This window comes from Pocillopora damicornis, chromosome 3 (assembly GCF_964200805.1).
Source record: "Pocillopora damicornis chromosome 3, jaPocDami1.2, whole genome shotgun sequence".
NCBI classification, from domain to species: Eukaryota; Metazoa; Cnidaria; class Anthozoa; order Scleractinia; family Pocilloporidae; genus Pocillopora; species Pocillopora damicornis.
In genome coordinates, this window is record NC_142672.1 from 28,456,208 (window position 1) to 28,474,535 (window position 18,328).

At 37.6% G+C, this 18,328-nt stretch overlaps 1 protein-coding gene, 1 long non-coding RNA gene and 1 pseudogene across 2 annotated transcripts; 1 reads left to right on the forward strand and 2 right to left on the reverse strand.

The window, feature by feature from the left end:
- Positions 1–1,845: 1,845 nt before the first annotated feature.
- On the reverse strand, positions 1,846–2,980 carry LOC149049200 (beta-1,3-galactosyltransferase 1-like). Its single transcript, XM_089201806.1, has one exon. The coding sequence runs from the start codon at positions 2,894–2,896 to the stop codon at positions 1,916–1,918; it is 981 nt and encodes a 326-aa protein (XP_089057932.1). The 5' UTR covers positions 2,897–2,980; the 3' UTR covers positions 1,846–1,915.
- A 9,532-nt stretch (positions 2,981–12,512) lies between these two features.
- On the reverse strand, positions 12,513–14,103 carry LOC149049201 (uncharacterized). The gene is made up of 3 exons (XR_016185279.1): positions 13,650–14,103; positions 13,086–13,517; positions 12,513–12,826 (listed from the first exon to the last, which is right to left on the reverse strand). It is a non-coding gene; the product is annotated as an uncharacterized LOC149049201 (long non-coding RNA).
- Positions 14,104–16,128: 2,025 nt separating this feature from the next.
- LOC149049202 (beta-1,3-galactosyltransferase 1-like) overlaps positions 16,129–18,328 on the forward strand; it is a 74,785-nt pseudogene continuing 72,585 nt past the window's right edge.

Below are 18,328 nucleotides of genomic sequence, written 5' to 3' on the forward strand. Positions count from 1 at the left end.
AACATGACCTCTGCGATACCGGTGCAGCGGGTTCAAATCCCGTACGGGCCTGAAATTTTTTTCAGGTCCTACTTACAACTACTAGTTTCAGTAGTGTTCTTAGCTGCGAGGATCTTCTAATTTTATCTTTCCACCGCAGTGCAAATATGTGAATTTTTCATATATCTAAAATCTTCTTTCACTCGGATGTTTATTTGTACCCAATTCATTGATCAGCTCCCAGTTGGCTTGTTAGCTCAATTGGTAGAGCGCTGCACCGGTATCGCTGAGGTCATGGGTTCAAATCCCGTACGGGCCTGAAATTTTTTTCAGGTCCTACTTACAACTACTAGTTTCAGTAGTGTTCTTAGCTGCGAGGATCTTCTAATTTCTTCTTTTCTTCCTGTTGTTTAAGGGTCACTGAACGCATTCATTCTTTTAATGTGTTTCCTTAATCTCTTAAGGGCGGAATTTCGATTAGTGAGTTTAATTTTCAATTGATGAGCATCTCCCTTCTCATTAATTTTTCCTCTACGTTATTTTGGTTTAGAATTTTCAAAACAGAAAGGCTCGATGTCTGTCACACTCTTATGTGATGTTTATGGTGTGTTGCAGTAATTCGAATCTTTTTAGGCAACGCTCGAGGTCATACTTGTTTCGTTAAGGTTGTTTAGACGGAATAGATCTCGGTGAATTAGAACTACCTCCCGCTGCTGGAATGTTTTTTTCTCTGCTGTTTACGCTCTTAAAATCGGTTCTGTGGCAAGAGTACTGCGTGTTTTCTGCCGGCATAACCTCTGTTGTCGCTGTTTAGACCGACTTGGCCCGTCTGTACTTCAAGAGGAGCAAGAGAAAGACGCTCTTCTTTGACGATAGCAGATCTGGTGGATTTTGTGTGCTTTGAATTTACTAACAGATGATTTTACGGATCGACTGTTCAAACGGAATTAGGGCTTCAGTGTGTTCCATATTTTCTCCCTGCTTGTTTTCCCTACGTTTAATTTCCGCTTGTCCTGCTTTAACAGTATCAACTGAATTGACTTGAATTGAATTAATATGAGTTTATGAATTCTAAACTGACAATATGTAACAACATAAATACTATAACCATCATATTTTTACATCAAAAGCAGGGTTTTAGACAGCCGATTACTGAGCATAATGATGAGAACTCTATTTTAATAGATAAAAGTAAAATTGAAAGCCTAGAGATTATTTGACCCCTGTAGCCGTGTGACAGTTTCTATTCTACACTAAAACGGAATAGTTCCGTTGAGTAATCTTTGGTTACATGCATGAGTCAATGTTTTAAGATTGCTTAAAAAACCCGCTAGAAGAGTTGATTTCTGAACTAAATTGTTTCTGAAATAAATTGTTCCGTGTCTCTTGCTTCTTCACCCTGCATGTGTCTGGATGAAAGAATATAAAGTTTTGATTGCTCTCAAGTCGGTAAGAGCTAGATCTTACATCACATTTTGATAGCTTTAGCCTCTAAGAGCAACTCATTCCCAAACACTATTAAAGCATATCAATGCAGTGTAATACAAACTTTGCTAATTCATCCAACAAGCCTCTTTACAGTTACTTTTTGTGAATTTTCAAGGAAAAATAAATCTATTTCAAGTTGCAATCAATTTTTACAAGATGAGAAAGCAATAAAATTCAATAATATTCCCCATAAAATAAACTGCGATAGTCGTTTCTTGATATCTGCGGCTTATTGTGACAGATATACAACTTGCTCTGACATCCAGCCTAATTGTCGGTGAATAGTGTAGCATCCAATGCCCTGATTCTGACTCTTCGAGCTACGCACATTCAAAACAAATATAGCTTTAAATAGCTGCACTCAAATGAACAACGGATATTGAATAGGGAAACATCACTCCCTGAAGAATTTATCTAAATATACGTATGTACTAACCACCCCATCGAACTATTGAGGGAAAATGGCTAAGTTAAACATTTTCATTTGGCACTCTTTCTCTACATCATGCCTGACTAAAGTATTCTTTGTTGGAACACATACATACTGGGGTGGATGCCATACTTCAAAGCCCACATTGTTTGTGATACTAATTCCGTTCTTACTCGCCAGCATGCCAACGTAAACATCGTCCAGTCTGAAGAACGGCAAAGAAGAGAAAGTGTCAACAAATGCGCGCACAACATCGTGAGATAAAATGTATCCAAAACCGGGGCAAAAGTCTGGATATCTTGTCTCGTTATACTCCTCGTAAGTTACCATCCATTTGCCTTTCCTATGAGGGCCCATGTTTGCATAATGACAGCCAGCATAAAGCATCTTCTTCGGCGTGGTGAGTGCGCTTAAGAAGGAGAGAACTCTTGGAACGTGCACGAAAACTTCGTCATCCAATTTCAAAAGAAACGAAAAATTGCAATACGTTATTGCCCACTCGAAGCCCATTTGTATCTTTCGGGTTTGATTCCAGTAGTGGTCATAATAGCTAGCTTGTACAAGGTCCTTAAGAGCTTCATCTTCGTCAAGCAACCCGTTCGAAACTGTTTCATTCCGTGTTTGGGCGACCAGAAAAACTGACGTCCATCTTGGTTTTGCGGATCTTTCGAATGCCCATGTCTTACGAATGTTATTCCTTCTTTCGAAATTACCTGGAGCGGATGAGATAATCATAAGAAGATCGAAATGTTGCATACAAGATCTCCTGGTTATAAGAAATGATTTGTAATTAACTTGCGAAGTAGAAGTTGTCGTGCGATTAATTTTCAGTTCTCGTAATTGCAACCGCTGCACATGGCTTTCGACATCTAGTTGTTCACGAACAATGTCAAAAAAGGAGGAACGAGTACTCCATATAAGACCTAGCTGGAAAGATACAAAAATTGCCATCACAAAAGCTAAAACCGTCAAAACTCTTTTTCCATGAATTCTGATCATTGTATTACGGCAAACCCGATGTAACTGCGTATGCAAATAAAGTCGGTGGCGTGCAAAGTTCCTTACTGGCGTCGCCTAAAGCGACACCTTTATTAATATCTTGAAATAGCGAACTTTTCCTTCCAAAAATTTACGTTTCTTGTACTCTAATTCTACATTCGAAGAATTGACAGTCCTGGACATCGAACCATTGATACGATGTATTCTTTTCCTCATCTAATTCCAACAAAACGTGACAATCTTTACGCGCGCCATTGAACTCATTTAAGAGTCACTCTACGCGTTCCTTCTTTTAATCTCTTAGAGGCGGAATTTCAATTAGCGAGTTTGATTTCCAATTGACGAGCCTCTCCCTCTTCTCATTCATTTTGTAACGCGGGCACAAACTCAGGCACAGGGAATCGAGTACCGAAGGCGATCGCCAACAAAAAAGCGCGCGCTTGGCGCGTGCTTGGCAAAGTAATCATGCCACGACGATCTCGGGAAAATACAATCGAAGAAAAACGCAGGATGCGAAATCAAAGGAGGAAACGTAAACGATTGTCAAGGACAGCTAGGGAAAGGGCGAACAGAGAAATGAGAACACAAAAGGAAAGAGATGCATATTCTCGCGCTAAGGGATTGACGCGAATGTATCATGGCAAATGGAAAGCATTAGTCGAACAGAATAAAAAGGGCCCTGGACAAAACCAAGGTAGGTACTCGGTTAGCGTCAAAATAGAATAAAATAGGTATCAGAAAATGAGCAGTTGGTTACAAAAAACGATATCACCGAACTGAAGCTGAACGTAATCAAACTAGCATTGTCTTGCATTGTACAAAACGTCCTGGGGTTGACTTCAACATCAACTCATAGGGGGAGGGGAGAGTGTAGCCCTCAAAATTCGTCTCCTTTTCATGATGAAATGAAAAAAAACTACAATCATCTTCGGAAAATAAGGCAAGGAATCCCCATTTGAAATTGCCACATTCTGAAATGATTTAGCGGGGATTCATTCATTTCTGTTTGCCAAGCAGACAGGCAAAACTTTCGTCTGAAAAGGACAGTCATTGAGCTTTGAGCATTTTCCCTTCCATCTTGCTATGTAGTGTTGATCTTGCCCTACCAAGGTTACCACAGATCAAAAAATGACCAGGGATAGAAATTTCAAGGTCAGGGAAAAGTCAGGGAAATTAAAGTTTTTACACCACTGAGTTTCATACCATGCTGGAAGAAATATTTCAGATGATCTCAGCAATGTTTTAATGAAGAAGAGGAGACTGGACATTTTGTATCCATTTCATTAGGGAAATTTTATTTTTATCATGGATAGGTCAGTACCTTAATAGTCAGGGAATTTTGGAAAGTTCTGTTTTTGGCAACCATGCCTACCCTCTGTGTATCTCTATCAACAGTGTTAGAGTTAAGTCTAAAATGAATACATAAAATACTTGGGGTTGTTTAGGATACAAGGAGAGACTTAAAGAAGGCAAATGAGCCGCAGTTTATTATATGAAAGGGATAAAGTTTACCAATAAATCTATTAACATAGGAATTACAATTTCCTCGATTGTGATTAGTTTTAAAAACTCCTATTTTCCACTAATTCACTTGCCAAGTTGTTGTTGGACAGTTCAATAAGCCAAATACATTCAAAGTTGTAGTTTAAGTCAACCAATCACATTCAAAGTTGTAGTTTAAATCAATCAATCACAACCTTGGTTTCAATCACCATAGAAACAGTGTACAGATTCCTAAATTGGGGCTTTCTTCAAAATGGAGAATTGGTTTCCCTTGAGCAATGACAATATTTAAGTATTCTTTTTAATTTGGAAATTGAAATTTTTATGATTAATTGGCAAAAGGACTTTGTGTCATTTGTTTCGGTCTGTAATCACACTTGTGATAAACAAATTGTACTCCCACTATGCAGTCGTCTGATTTTGTTATCACTCATATGATTACAGACCAAAGACTACTCAGTCCTATTACCACTTATTACACAATCTAGCATGTGAATCTTATTAAGCTGACCAGCTTCACTTTTCCTCTGTTTATAAAATAAAATATTACTTTATTCCAGATTAGAGACATGAATACAAAATCAGGACCACCCAGTAGCAAATTTGCCACTGTTAATTTAATTGATCCATCTGAGCTTCAACCAATCAGTGAAAAGGAATTAATACTAGGACAGGGTTCATATGGCCAGTGCATTTTAAAATCTTTCACAAGATTAAACGTTCTTGTGGTAGAAAAACAATGTCTGATGCAAAGCACTAAAGAGATGGTAAAGGAGGCACAAATCATGCAGACTCTCACACACAAAAACATTCCTGCAATAATAGGAATCCAGCTTGAAAGAGAGCCTATATCTCTAGTGATGGAGTTCAAAGGGGAAGAAAATACATCCACAATTTTCTTCACTGACTTTATAGCTCTGATCAAGGAAAATATATGAAAAGGTTTTGTCTAAGATAGGCTTCTCCTAGTTGTTCTCATAGCAATAACATTCAGAACAATCAAAACAAAAAGACTTGAATAAATAAATAACTAAATGAATAAGTAAGTAACTAACTTACTTAAATATATACACATTTTTAAAAAATAAAGTCAACCAGAGTTGAAATTCAGTTAAAAGATATTTGTTTCTTGGTGACAGTGGTAGCTATTGTGTTAAATTACAGATGCAAAAATTTAGCAAGTGTTTAACTCTAGCAATGTTTTCGTCAGAGGAAATACTTGCTAATAATTATCCACATGTGAAAACATGAAAATCATATTAGGCATGTAATTTAGCCTCAATACTTTTCTTTGCACCATTTGGCAGCCTTTTTTAGATCCCTAGCCCATAGAATTTCCATCACCTCCCATTGCTTGGGGGCAACTAATGGCTATGGATAATTCTGGATCAGCCAAAATGACACATTTTTGCTAGTTTGCTGATTCCTGTCAACAGAGACAAACATCACCTTGAGATGATCAATTTTGGTTGGAAACAAAAAGAAAACTGCATGTAGGCTGCTGGTGGAAACCCTCTGTATTAGTCTGCCCTCTTCCACAGTTAGCAGCGGGATTAGGGAAAGTCACACCACAGTAAATTAAAAACAAAAAAAATTTATCACAAAAAGAGTTCCAGCAGCACAAAAAGGCCACAATGTTGGATGGATGGCCAGGTATACAATTGGAAAATAAATTGCAAAATGTGTACCAGCATGTTTGTGTTAATCCCATATTATGAAGTATGAGTTGTTTTCAGTAACTCAGTTTCAAATTTTATGGTATAGTTTTCTGTAATAATAACTAATTATCATCATTATTGGCTTTCCATTGTTAGACATTAGCTACAAAGTCTCAATGCCAATTTCTTGACCAGTTGGAAGTAAAACCTAGTATAACTTGTTTGCATATCTAAAAGTAAATAAACAAAGTTAAAACTGGGTGGGTTGCCTTAAGAACCCATCTGTTCTGGTGTGTTGTTTTCTGAGTTCTTAGAAATAAGTGCACACTATCTTAACTTTGGTGTAATTTTGAATATCAGAACCCTGAAGAATAGCCCTTACTAACAGACCTGTTGCGTGACACAGTAGTTTGGGTGTGTTTCTATGTGACCAAATGATAGGCTTTGACCTGTTTTGAGACTTATCCGTGTCAATGGTACCATCCATCTAGTGTGTAAACATAGTACTTTTAAATGAATTCAGTAGACTTATTCATTTGATCATTATCATCTGCCACACAACTGTGTTCCCTATTACATTAGTGTTCATTGTGAGATCTAGAATAACATAAATGTAGGCAAAAATGGTATAATAAATTATTTGAGCCTAAGCCTTCTTGTAGTTGAAATATTGAGAAAGAAAGGAAGAAGAAGAAAATAATCAAGAATAGAAGAATTAGGCATATGCAAGATAACATTCTGTTTCCATTGTTACTTTAGCAAATCAGTATTCCTGTTGTGAAGATGTCACATCTTTTATCAGCAGGACTGCCAAGATGACTCATCTTTTTGCCAGTTTCTGTTTGCTATTGTAACAATAACTCTTGCAGTCCACTGGCAAAGGCCAAAAATTAACTTAGGAATAAAACAAGGATGCTGTGGCTCAAAAAACTTTGTATTAGGACACTGCCAGCTTGAACCTAGGAGTCAGCATTTAGGCTTTGAGTTTAAGCAGAGACTTTTCCCTTTTTCTAAAATTTAAGATCTATTTACAAGCATTTTCACAAGCCAAAGCCAAAGCCTTCTCTTAAAATTAATGATTGAAAAACCAAGGTATGTTAGTTAACATTTTCTTTCAATTATTAAGTTTCATTGTAGCAACTTCACCTTCACATAACTTCTTCGCGCCAAGTGGCATAGAAGGCCTCATCCCTGAAACATTTTTGTATATTCATCTCTCATCTCGTATCCTATCCTGTGTATCCGTGTATGTAAGCTATGTTCGCGCTAAAAATCTAAAGGTGGTAGGATAACCATAACTCCACTGACTCACCTCTACAAGTTAACATTTCTCACAGTTCCTCGCATACTAAATAAGTCGTGCTGATTAGACATGCCCGAAATGTAAATAGTATTTTTGACAGAATAATTGAAGACAAGTACGCATGCGTTAAGGGTGTCTGGCTCGATATTTCGATACGCCCACGAAATCAATTGACCGTCAAGATCTGGGAGAAAGCCGTTTACCAAAAGGCTACTGGAAAGCGCTTTTAGTTATTCATCATACGGGATAGCTGCATACCCACAAATATGTCGTAGAAAGAACATGCCATCCTACCACTAACAAACAACTCGTGGTCGAAAGCCGGTTAAGACAACAGGACAACAGGCAAAAGAATGGAGTCTTTTATTAAGATTAAAGAATCATATTACGACATTGATAACATTAACCAGGACTCCATTCATGAGCGATGACACATTGATCTCTATAGTTTGAAAGGTTATGGAGTCGCATTACAACACTAACCAGGACCCCAATAACTAGCGATGATAAGTTGATCTCCTACAGTTTGACATGCTTTCACACATTCCCAACAGACCCGGGGAAATAACGCTGCGGGAGATGATACTTGCAGTAAAAGCCACATCCGTCCTCTCATGTTTAATATTTTATAATTTTATAATATATTTTAATATTAATAAATTAACTTTATTTAATATTAATTAATTAATATTAATAAATTTTATAATTTTTAATATATTTTTGTTGATCCTTCTAAAGGTATCCACATAACGGAGGTCATAGTTACATCATTTATAATATAATTTTAATATTTTTAATTTTATAATATATTTTAATATTAATAAATTAATTTTATTTAATATTAATTAATTAATGTTAATAAATTTTATAATTTTATAATATATTTTTGTTGATCTTTCTAAAGGTATCCACATGACGGACGTCATAGTTACATCATTTATAAGATAAGCAGTAGCAAAGGGCGGGTATAAATGACGCTTACGTAGGTAAATCAGAGATTTGTTTTCATCAACCGGTATGTATCATCATACTGCGTTATTGAAATGCTTAAGCTCGTGACGTCAGTGGTTCGAGTGAGTTATATGTACTATTGATTGCAAAAAAGTTTTTTTGAACTTTTAAAGATTCCCACAAAACTGAGGTCATACTTTTTTCACTTACAACACAAGTAAAAACAAAGGGCAGGTATAAATGACGCGTATTCAGATCACAAATTTGCTGTAATATGTATACTCACTCTGTGTCATTTTCGTTACTATTCAATGAGTTGGGTAAGTTCGTTATGTCATGAAAGTCGCAGGAAGTTTATCGTTTGGTCTCAGAGCGGATCATTTGTTCAAAATTCATCAGTTTTCTCCCTTGCTCCACCGAGTGAAAGTCTTAGAATTCAAGTCGTACAGCAGGTACAACAGAGTAGAACTGACCAATGAATAACTAGAAACAAAGACTAGGACTTTATTACTTGGCAGTTGGGACATATTTTAACCTTCTTTAAATAGTTGATTAATTTGGCAGAAGCAAGAGATATATTTGTGAGTGTCTTTGGTCATTGCTCACATCTTTGATCAATTCAATCTCATTCTACGGAAAAAAAATCCTTTGCAAAGGTCTCTTACAGCTAACTTGCATTTTCCGGACATTTTTGGCGTCTGTTGTAACGTAAGGGGTTGGAAATGGAAATTGGACTAGAGCAAAGGTAAAAGTAAATCACCCGGCTTTCAACAGTTTGGAGTCCGGCGAAAGATGATTTGCATTATACGTTGTCTTCGTTCTGGAATCCGTATGGCGTAGATTATGGGATCTATGAGCGAGTTGGCCATCAATGTCACCGCTATCGTTCTTCCAATAGGAAATGCAATCCGCCAAGCAATATTGACGGCGCGCTGGGGATGAAAGTAAAGCAATAGAAGACTGACAACAAAGTTTTCAAACTAACTCCCTTCACTGCAATAAGACTAGCTCCTCTTTTAAAAAAAATTCACCCCTTTTCCCAAGAAGAAAGGTTACTTTCCACATCTTTTTTTATCCCATTTTACCACTATAACAAACCTGTTCCATTACTTCCATTGGTTGTAAAGTAAATATGGCTTTTGCATATTATTTAAAACTGGATCATTGGATAATGCAATTCAAGAGTTTTCATTAGTTTAGCCATCATGGGCTATAAGCTATTATACCATGCGCGCGCATGAAGACGAGTCAATCGGAAGTGATTTTGTACATTGTAACATTATGTTTGTTCTTACAAAATGAATTTGGTAGAGTAATCTATATTTTGAGGTGTTTTAAATAAAACAATTACTCTACTCGCGCTTGTTGGATATGAAATGATTATAGCCATTATCTCATATCCAACTCACGCTCGTGGAATAATTGATTAGTATACAGCGTGGTGATGTCGGGCTCAGGAGGTTATCTTAACTAAAATAAAAATATTGGTTCAAGGTTAGCGAGTATGGGTGCACGCGGGAAGTTTGGAGAGCACGAGAGGCTCCTAGCGAAATTGTTTGTGAAAGCTGACATGTGTAGGGCCAAACAGGTTGACTTGATCCGGTCCGGAGAGAGCCACTCAAACGGCTCTTTTGCGTTCTCAAAAAACGCGGATTAGACTTCTCGATGAATTATGAGTTTCTTGTTCTGATACGAAGGCGAAACAAACGTTTTTACTGTAGAATCTTCCAGGTCGTTCCCCAGTGGTTGCCCTTCTTTTCTATGCAATTATGTCCTACTTAGGTTCAATAAAACTTTCGAAATATTTATCTTCTACTGTTTATATAATAAGGTACTTATTGCTGAGTCGTAGGGCCGGACGGAAAAATATTTCGAAGGTTAAGAGTCAAATGACTCAAGTTTCTTTCGAGGTAAACCTTCAGAAGATTTTATTTCCAATTTTGTATTCTTGTGAGGAAAGCGACACTGTTTTATTCTACGCAGAACCATTACAAAAGTATGAACATGCGACATAGCACTGTAGGACACAATATGTAATGATATCCCACAGAACCTTACAATAAGAAATCTTCGAGTTTCTTTAATTTGAATTTACTTTACATTGTGTTAAAACTAACTTTGAAAATAAGTAAACCACGCCTTCCCTTCCCGCTTCCATGGTTAAACCTTTAACCTTGGAGTTATATTTTGTAATTCTACTCTTTCTGGCCGCTAAATTATACTTGTAAATAGTAAATTGTAAATAATGAATTCGATTTCACATCAAGATAACAATTTCTAATTGATAAGTATGACGACTGTTCTTACATACTGGCTTGATATTGTATGGAGAAGTTACATATTCATAAACGAAAGATCAGTGGATTAAAGATTGTGCAGTGGTAAATCCACTGCATTTGAGCCAGCGTAGATTGTAGAATTTGTCAGCGAGTTTGCGAATAAAAATATCATCATTGCGTTTTGATATGTTCTCTTGGAAAAGGATTTTGGATACGCGAGGGTTGAAAATCGAAATACTCAGGTGTATCAACGATGGAAACCAATTTATTAAAGATGAGAGAGTAATAATGAATAATGTAATCTTTAATTTTCTTTCCCTAACACCCATAGCGCTATTATGTTGGGATGACGACTGAAGAGCACTTTGATAAAAATAAAAATGTAAGGAAGAGAAATTACGAAAAGAAGAAAGGCAAAAATTGAAAAATACATCATGATCCCGGCACGGATATTATTGATTAATTTAGCTCTGGCCAGAAGAGTGCTCGCGGTTATTAATCAAATCACATTATTATAACCCCATAAACCCATTTTTTAATGAATCTACGCTTGAAAGGACGAAATGCTGCGTGCACCCGCTCTAATGAAATGGCAGTGAGATTTACGAGAGACGGGACCTGCCTTAATGCTATCATGCGATCATTATTCCATAGATTACAGAGGCTTCCCATCAGGGGTATACTCAGAGGTCCTGAGACAGCCCCGACCAAGAGATCAACTATCGATGGATGAATGATCAAGTATGTACTCTTGCTCTGTAGCTAACGCTGCTTCACAAATATAATTATGATGATATTGAGGATGATAATGGCCAGACATTCAGTGATGAATCCAGCAAACCACGGAATGCATTTGGACGTAGAGAGGGGGAACTGGGTCCCATTGCTTTTGTGATGGTAAGTGCTGATGCTGGTGTTGTTAGCCATTGAGTTTCTGTTCCTGCTTGTAACTCGCCAAATGATCTAATTCAGGAGGGAAACACTAAGTGAATAATCACTGAATAGTATCACTTTACCTATTCAGGTTTCACGCTCAGAATAAAAAAAAGCTGAAAATCTTTGGGATATTTTCATCGCTGAGGATAAAAAGGAATGCTATTAAAACAAAAAATGACATTTCGGCGACGACATCATCAAATATTTGACAAGTGGTTCATGCTCGGCGTTCGTATTTCAAGATAAGGATGTAGGCGCAGTGGAATTGGGGAGAGCACGACAGAAGCGGAAGAGTTGGTTAAAGGGCATGTAAACCCAAAAAACGTTCATTTTCTTTTCACATAGATGTTTAGTAAATATATCAAGTACACCAAAGGTACCATTCGTTTATTCTCAAAAGTCCATTTTCACTTTGTAAAAGCTCTTCCAAATTCGAAACATTCGCCATCTTGAATGGCGCCATCTTTCCTGTGACGTCACGGGTGGACCCTTAAAAGTCTCGTTTTATAATCGCGTGAGGCACGAAGGAGTCTTTTCTACAGCCGTTGTTTGCTGGTCTCGTCATGATTTTTTTACTTACAGTTTGCTTCAATATAATCAATTTTTCGTAATGGTGAAGCGTTGTGCCGTCCAGTTTTGTACTGATTCAAACAAAACTGGGCATACAATGCAAATATTTCCAAATGACGCAAATTTGGAAATGACGCAAAATGAAGCGACAATTTGTGAAATTTGTTCAAGTGAAAATAGCCGATTTCGTCGAGCCGTTCGAACGTTCTGTTGTTTGTAGCAGTCATTTTTCTTCCTGGTGCTGTACCGACGATTCAGGCCTCACCAGAAGCAAATTATTCGGAAGACGAAAAACAACCCATACAGTCGGCAGACGACGAGGATTCGGAAGTGGCTGACCAAACTGAGAAAGGAGTTGAGCTCTTCAAAAGTTAGAGGTCAACAGAGAACGTACAAAATCGATTTACATGAGAACGTTTCGTTAATTAAACAACAATAGCTTTATTGGTTCTCTAAAAACATCTTTTTTCTCATCTAATGAAAGATTATGGGGAAGCCAGTTGTTCGGGAGCCAGCGCTGAGCCCGTAAAAGACACTGACATGTCTGAACCTTTGCCTGAATTCGAAACACGTATCAAAGAAAGAGAATTCGTTGATATCAGTGTGTAATAACGTGATCTGGAATTTTGTCGGTTCTATACAAAGAATTCTATACAGGATCCCATAATCAACCCTTATGTTCTATAAGAAAATCCATGCCAGCCCCACTTAGTGCTTCCTTTGAGAAACCCTGCAGAGAAACAGCAGAAGAATTTGTGTCGCGGTTTTCACAGCAGTGAAAATACATTTAAAGGTCAGAAGGACAATATTCATCATTTTGAGTACAACTTAAAAGATCCTGATTTCAGCTTGCAAAACTATCTTTTCAATATTTCAAATCGAAGCAAACACAAACAGGGTTGGATAATTATGAAGGCCACACAAGGAAATGTACATGATACAACTTGTTTATCGATGGAAATGCTTTTGAGATGAAGGATATTGTTTACCGCACAAGATAGCACAGCGACCCTAAAGTGTTTGCCGAGATATCCCCAACACCAACGAACAAGCTATCTGTAGGCAATTTAGCGAAATTTCCTGCCAGGAAAGAAGCGAAAAACAACTAGCTCTAGTACTGTATTATTAAATCAATGGCAGAAACAACTCAAGTAAATCGATCTCAAAATGTAACAAAACAGATGAAACAGAAAATATTTAGCTCAGTCGTTTCCGGTGTGATTATCTGTGCTTTGCTGCTGCCTGTAAGCGTACTTGGCCGTCTCCAGCACCCAGAAATCGAGGCAAATTGACTGAAAACCTGGATGCTCAGTGATACAACTTATCTGGGTTTCAGGCCATTTTGCCACAATTGCCCGATTTCCGTACAACAAACACTTTCATGAGTTGTCGGCATTGGTTGACAAGTTCCACACTCGCACCTTTGATAATTTTATATAAAACACTCTCAGAAGCTCAAGTTTAAAAAATTCTGTTGCATTCCTTTAGATTGTACCCTCGCTTTATTGCATTTTCATGTTAAATACAAATAAATCACAAAGTAAATTAAATACCAGTCTGAGTTTCCGAGACGGTCGCATCGCTGTCGACATGTTCTGTACTGTCTTCGTGCGGATCGCTTCGGTGAACCCTACGCGGCTCATATTGTTAAGGACGTGGCCCAGACTCTCCTGAAGATTCTTGATTTTCCCCAGCGCTGTCATGTACTAAGCTTAAGGCATTCGAGTCGCTATCTTCTGAAAAAACATCTTCCGAACTACCGCTACTTACACGAACTCCCACACCAGTTCTACTGGGGAATATGTGTTGCGCAATATTTTGGTTCCACCGCTTACGTCACGACTTCTCGCTATTGTTTTTACCGGAAATGGAATTTCAGTTGAAAATGCCGATTTTCTCCTAAAATAAGTCGAATTGGACAAAACTAATTTCAAATTCGTTTTCTACGCCACTTTTTACATAGTATAAGAAAAACATGTATTTTTGGGTTTACATGCCCTTTAAGGCGAAGCCGCAAGCCAAACTCCCAAAGGGCATCAAGAACCAATGCAAATATAGCACAACTAAAACATGGAATAATTATTTTATGACAAGCGGACGCAACTTGTGCACGAAAAAATTATTTTATTACACTTTTTTAGGGTTTACCAGATAATCGTGTTCAACAAGAAAACTATGATTAAAAGACAGGGCAAAAACGGCCAAGGAATACTTTGAGACCAAAGCTATGTTCAAGGAGATGCTAATTTGCTGTTTAGAAGCAAAAAACGTACGAATGCATCATACATCATATACACCATAGTGGCTCATTAAGAATTAGTTAGGGGCTTGCATGCACCCTATGTTAAAAATGAAATTATTTACGTTTACATACCTTTTATCACAAACGAAATGTCTAGATCAGTGTTCTGTAAAATAGACCGGTCTGGCTTCTAAACTTTGAACTTTCTGTGCTTGGAGAAGAGACTTTCATGCTGCTGGTTTCGTCTGTTAGGTGAAGGTATAACAACGTGATTTCGAGTGAAACTGGGATAAATCAGCCTAAGTAAATTTTTCGAAGGCGAGCCAACTTGCACAAGCCGAGTGCAATTTGTTGTCTTTGAAAGACAGAAAAAGACAAAACAGAAAAAATTTTTAAACAATTAGAGAGACTTAACTTACTCAGCGACAACACTCCACCAGTTACGATTCATTCGGCTAAGAACTGAAGTCTATTCTGTTATGATCACATCTAAACTGAACTCTTTTCTAGCCACATAAGAGACCAGAAATACGTAATCTCGGTGAAAATCTAAATATATCTAAATAAGGAAAACCCTTCAATAAAGTACACTGAACAAGAGGCTCAAGAAGTTATTGAACTTAAGTAAAAAAATGTTGCCATCCGCTTGCACTCGTAGCAATTTGTTGCGCACAATAAGAGAAACGCAAAAAGGAAAGTGACGAGAATGCAAAGGCCTTAAGTAAAAAATTGATCTCAGAATTGGCCTGGGCAGATGAACTCCCATAAGGTTCAACTATTTGTCGTGTCAACGTGACGAAATTAGAACAACAGAGAAGCTGAAAAACAGTTTTTAAACCAACAAAATTTAAGAAAATGAACGACACTTTTAAAATTAAAAAAAACATGCTTCGACAGTTCATCTTCAGTTCTGAATAATACAAAGTACAAAGTTGAATTTAAAGTGCGTAACAAAATGCTGATTGGACAAAACAAACAATAGTAACAGAATAATGTATGTATTTTCAAGGAAAGTTCTAAATTGACATGATAAAGTTGATGATTAAATGTAGGTTTCTCCCATTGAATGTGGATAGCTTCTTTAATCTTAAGTTGAAAAGTTGTGGAAGCGTGATCTAGGATGTTAAAACAGTCATCAGAACAAAGAGCGCGACATTGTGAAGAATTGTGTAGATGTCTGAAAATGTGAGAGGTATTATCACTGAGCAAGTGCTCAGGTACGCGCAAGCACTCCAAACGTATTAGCGACGCTTAGCAAATTGGCGAACCCTTTTTTGCGTGACAGCAGAAAAAGGACCAATGTAAAGTAATTTAAAATAAAAATTAGTGCTAGTGTTTGAAACGGAGACCAGGGGATTGCACTCCTTAGGGGTGACCGTGAGGTACCGATTGACAACACTTTCAACCAGATGGGCTGGAAAAAGATATTTTTTAAGGATTTAAGTGAGTTTCTTGATGTCCTCGTGGAAACCCAACCATGTGTTGTTGATCTTGTAGGCTCTATCAACAAGAGTGCGAATGAGACCCAGTTGGTGGGGATAGAGTATAAAGCTAAAATTGGCTCGCCAATTTGCTAAGCGTTTATTGATTTCCCACCTAGCCCTTTAATTGCACCGGAGAATTTCTTGTTTATTTCGTAAGCATTTTTGATTAGAATTTTTGTTGGTTTAGTTTCGCATATATATTTCATTAGATTGTTCGCAATAATACGGACTAAACTCAAAATACTGTAAGGAAACTGTCAAAATGATGAACGAAGAACGCATTAACCTTTAAAAAAATTGTCCCTGATGGCTCATCTGGAAGACGATTTTAAGAGGTTTTCAGCAATCTGGGAATTTCGTGTTACAGGAAGTAGGTCGCGGCGCGCGTTGTATCAAGGGTAAAAATGGATCTTTAATTAAACTGTCCCATTGACATGTATTCTAAATTGGTTACTGTCTGTTGTAAAGAGCGATAACGAATGCATCTCAGCCAAGCTTGACAACTTCGTCCTTATTTACATAAACTTGGCGTGTTGCTCTAGCTTCCGTTTGGTGACTTCTACATAAAATTTCTTGAGTTTGAAAATGATCAGAAAACGGGATAAAACTGTTTTGATGGTTGTAACCCTTGTGGTGGCGACTTGTATATTTTTTCAGCTAAGTTTTTTTATGGAACTCACGTTCCTCCTTTTCAGAAATCGCTCGAGAGAAACAAGATATCGAAAAACATTTGCAGCAGATGGTAATGCATGAATTTCAAATGCATCCTTTTAACTCAGCCGCGGAATCTTCGTCAAACTTCACATCGACTTCTACTTCGCAAATTAATCACAAAACATTTCTTACAACTAGGAGATCTTGTATGCAACATTACGATCTTCTTATGATTGTCTCATCCGCTCCAGGTAATTTTAAAAGAAGGAATAACATTCGAAAGTCATGGGCTTTCGAAAGAGCCTTTAGACCGAGATGGATGACAGCTTTTCTTGTCGCTAAAACACAGGATAAAGGAGTGTGGAGTCGAATGGGCAGTAACGTATTGCAATTTCTCGTTTCTTTTGAAATTGGATGACGACGTTTTCGTGCACGTTCCAAGAGTTCTCTCCTTCTTAAGCGCACACACCACGCCGAAAAAGATGTTTTACGCTGGCAATCACTACACAAATCCTGTTCCTTTAAGGGAGGGTAAATGGAAGGTAACTTACGAGAAATATAGCGGAATGAGATATCCAGACTTTTGCCCCGGTTTTGGATATATTTTATCTCACGATGTTGTACGTGCATTTGTTGACACTTTCTCTTCTTTGCCGTTCTTCAGACTGGACGATGTTTACGTTGGCATGCTGGCGAGTAAGAACGGAATAAGTATCACAAACAATGTGGGTTTTGAAGTATGGCATCCGCCCCAATATGTATGTGTTCCAACAAAGGATACTTTAGTCAGGCATGATGTAGGGGAAGAGTGCTAAATGAAAATGTTTAACTTAGCCATTTTCCCTCAGTAGTTCGATGGCGTGGTCAGTACATTCTTATGATATTTAGGTAAATTCTTTAATGAGTGATGTTTCTCTGTTCAATATCCGTTGTACATTTTAGTGCAGCCATTTAAAGCTATATTTGTTTTCATGCATGTAACCAAAGATTACTCAACGGAACTATTCCGTTTCAAGGTAAAATAGAAACTGTCACACTGCTACAGAGGTCAAATAATTTCTAGCCTTTCAATTTTACTTTTATCTATTGTCGTGACACTTTTCAAGACTTTAATTTCATACAACTTTGGAGGACAATTTACAAAAAACTACGGAACTCAGCAAAAAACAAATACCACAGCCATGTATATTAACTCTATCTGATCTATCGAGGCGGCTTTCGTAAACATCATGTGTCCATCAAGGAAACAGGAAGACTTGAATGACACCTTATCGGTTCGCCTAAATCACACACGCCAAAACCGATCAAATTCAAGGTAACTAAGCAATTCTTTCTTGACCCGTTTTCGTCATTTAGACGGAGTAGATCGCGGGGACTTAGAATTACCCTGCTGCTGAAATAGTTTTTCTTTTTCTCTGTTTGCGCTCTTTAAATCAGTTCGGTGGCGAAAGTACTAAGTGTTTTCTGCCGGAATAACCGCCGTTGCCACTGTTTAGATCGACTTGGCCTGTCCGTGCTTCAAGAAGAGCAAGAGAAAGACAATTTTTTTTTTCACGATTTGATTTTGTGGGCTGTAAAAGTACTGACGGATGATTTTACGGATCGACTGTTCAGGCGGAATTAAGGTTTCGGACTCTTCCATATTTTCTCACGGCTTGTTTACTTGCGTTCTTTTTCCGCTTGTACTGCTTTGGAAGCTCGATGACGGCATAATCCGAGAATATCTTAGCTGCAAATGTGCTCGCAGCCGCAACAAGACTATCCACCTTCTCAGGAGTAACTTGCTTTCCTCGTAAAATAAGAAATTTGCATTGGGCAATAGTGCCTTCAATGTTCATATCTCACCCCTTAC

What these genes read in the sequence shown, in the direction of transcription:
- LOC149049200 (XM_089201806.1), bottom strand. Translation starts at nt 2,896, where the DNA reads ATGATCAGAATTCATGGAAAAAGAGTTTTGACGGTTTTAGCTTTTGTG.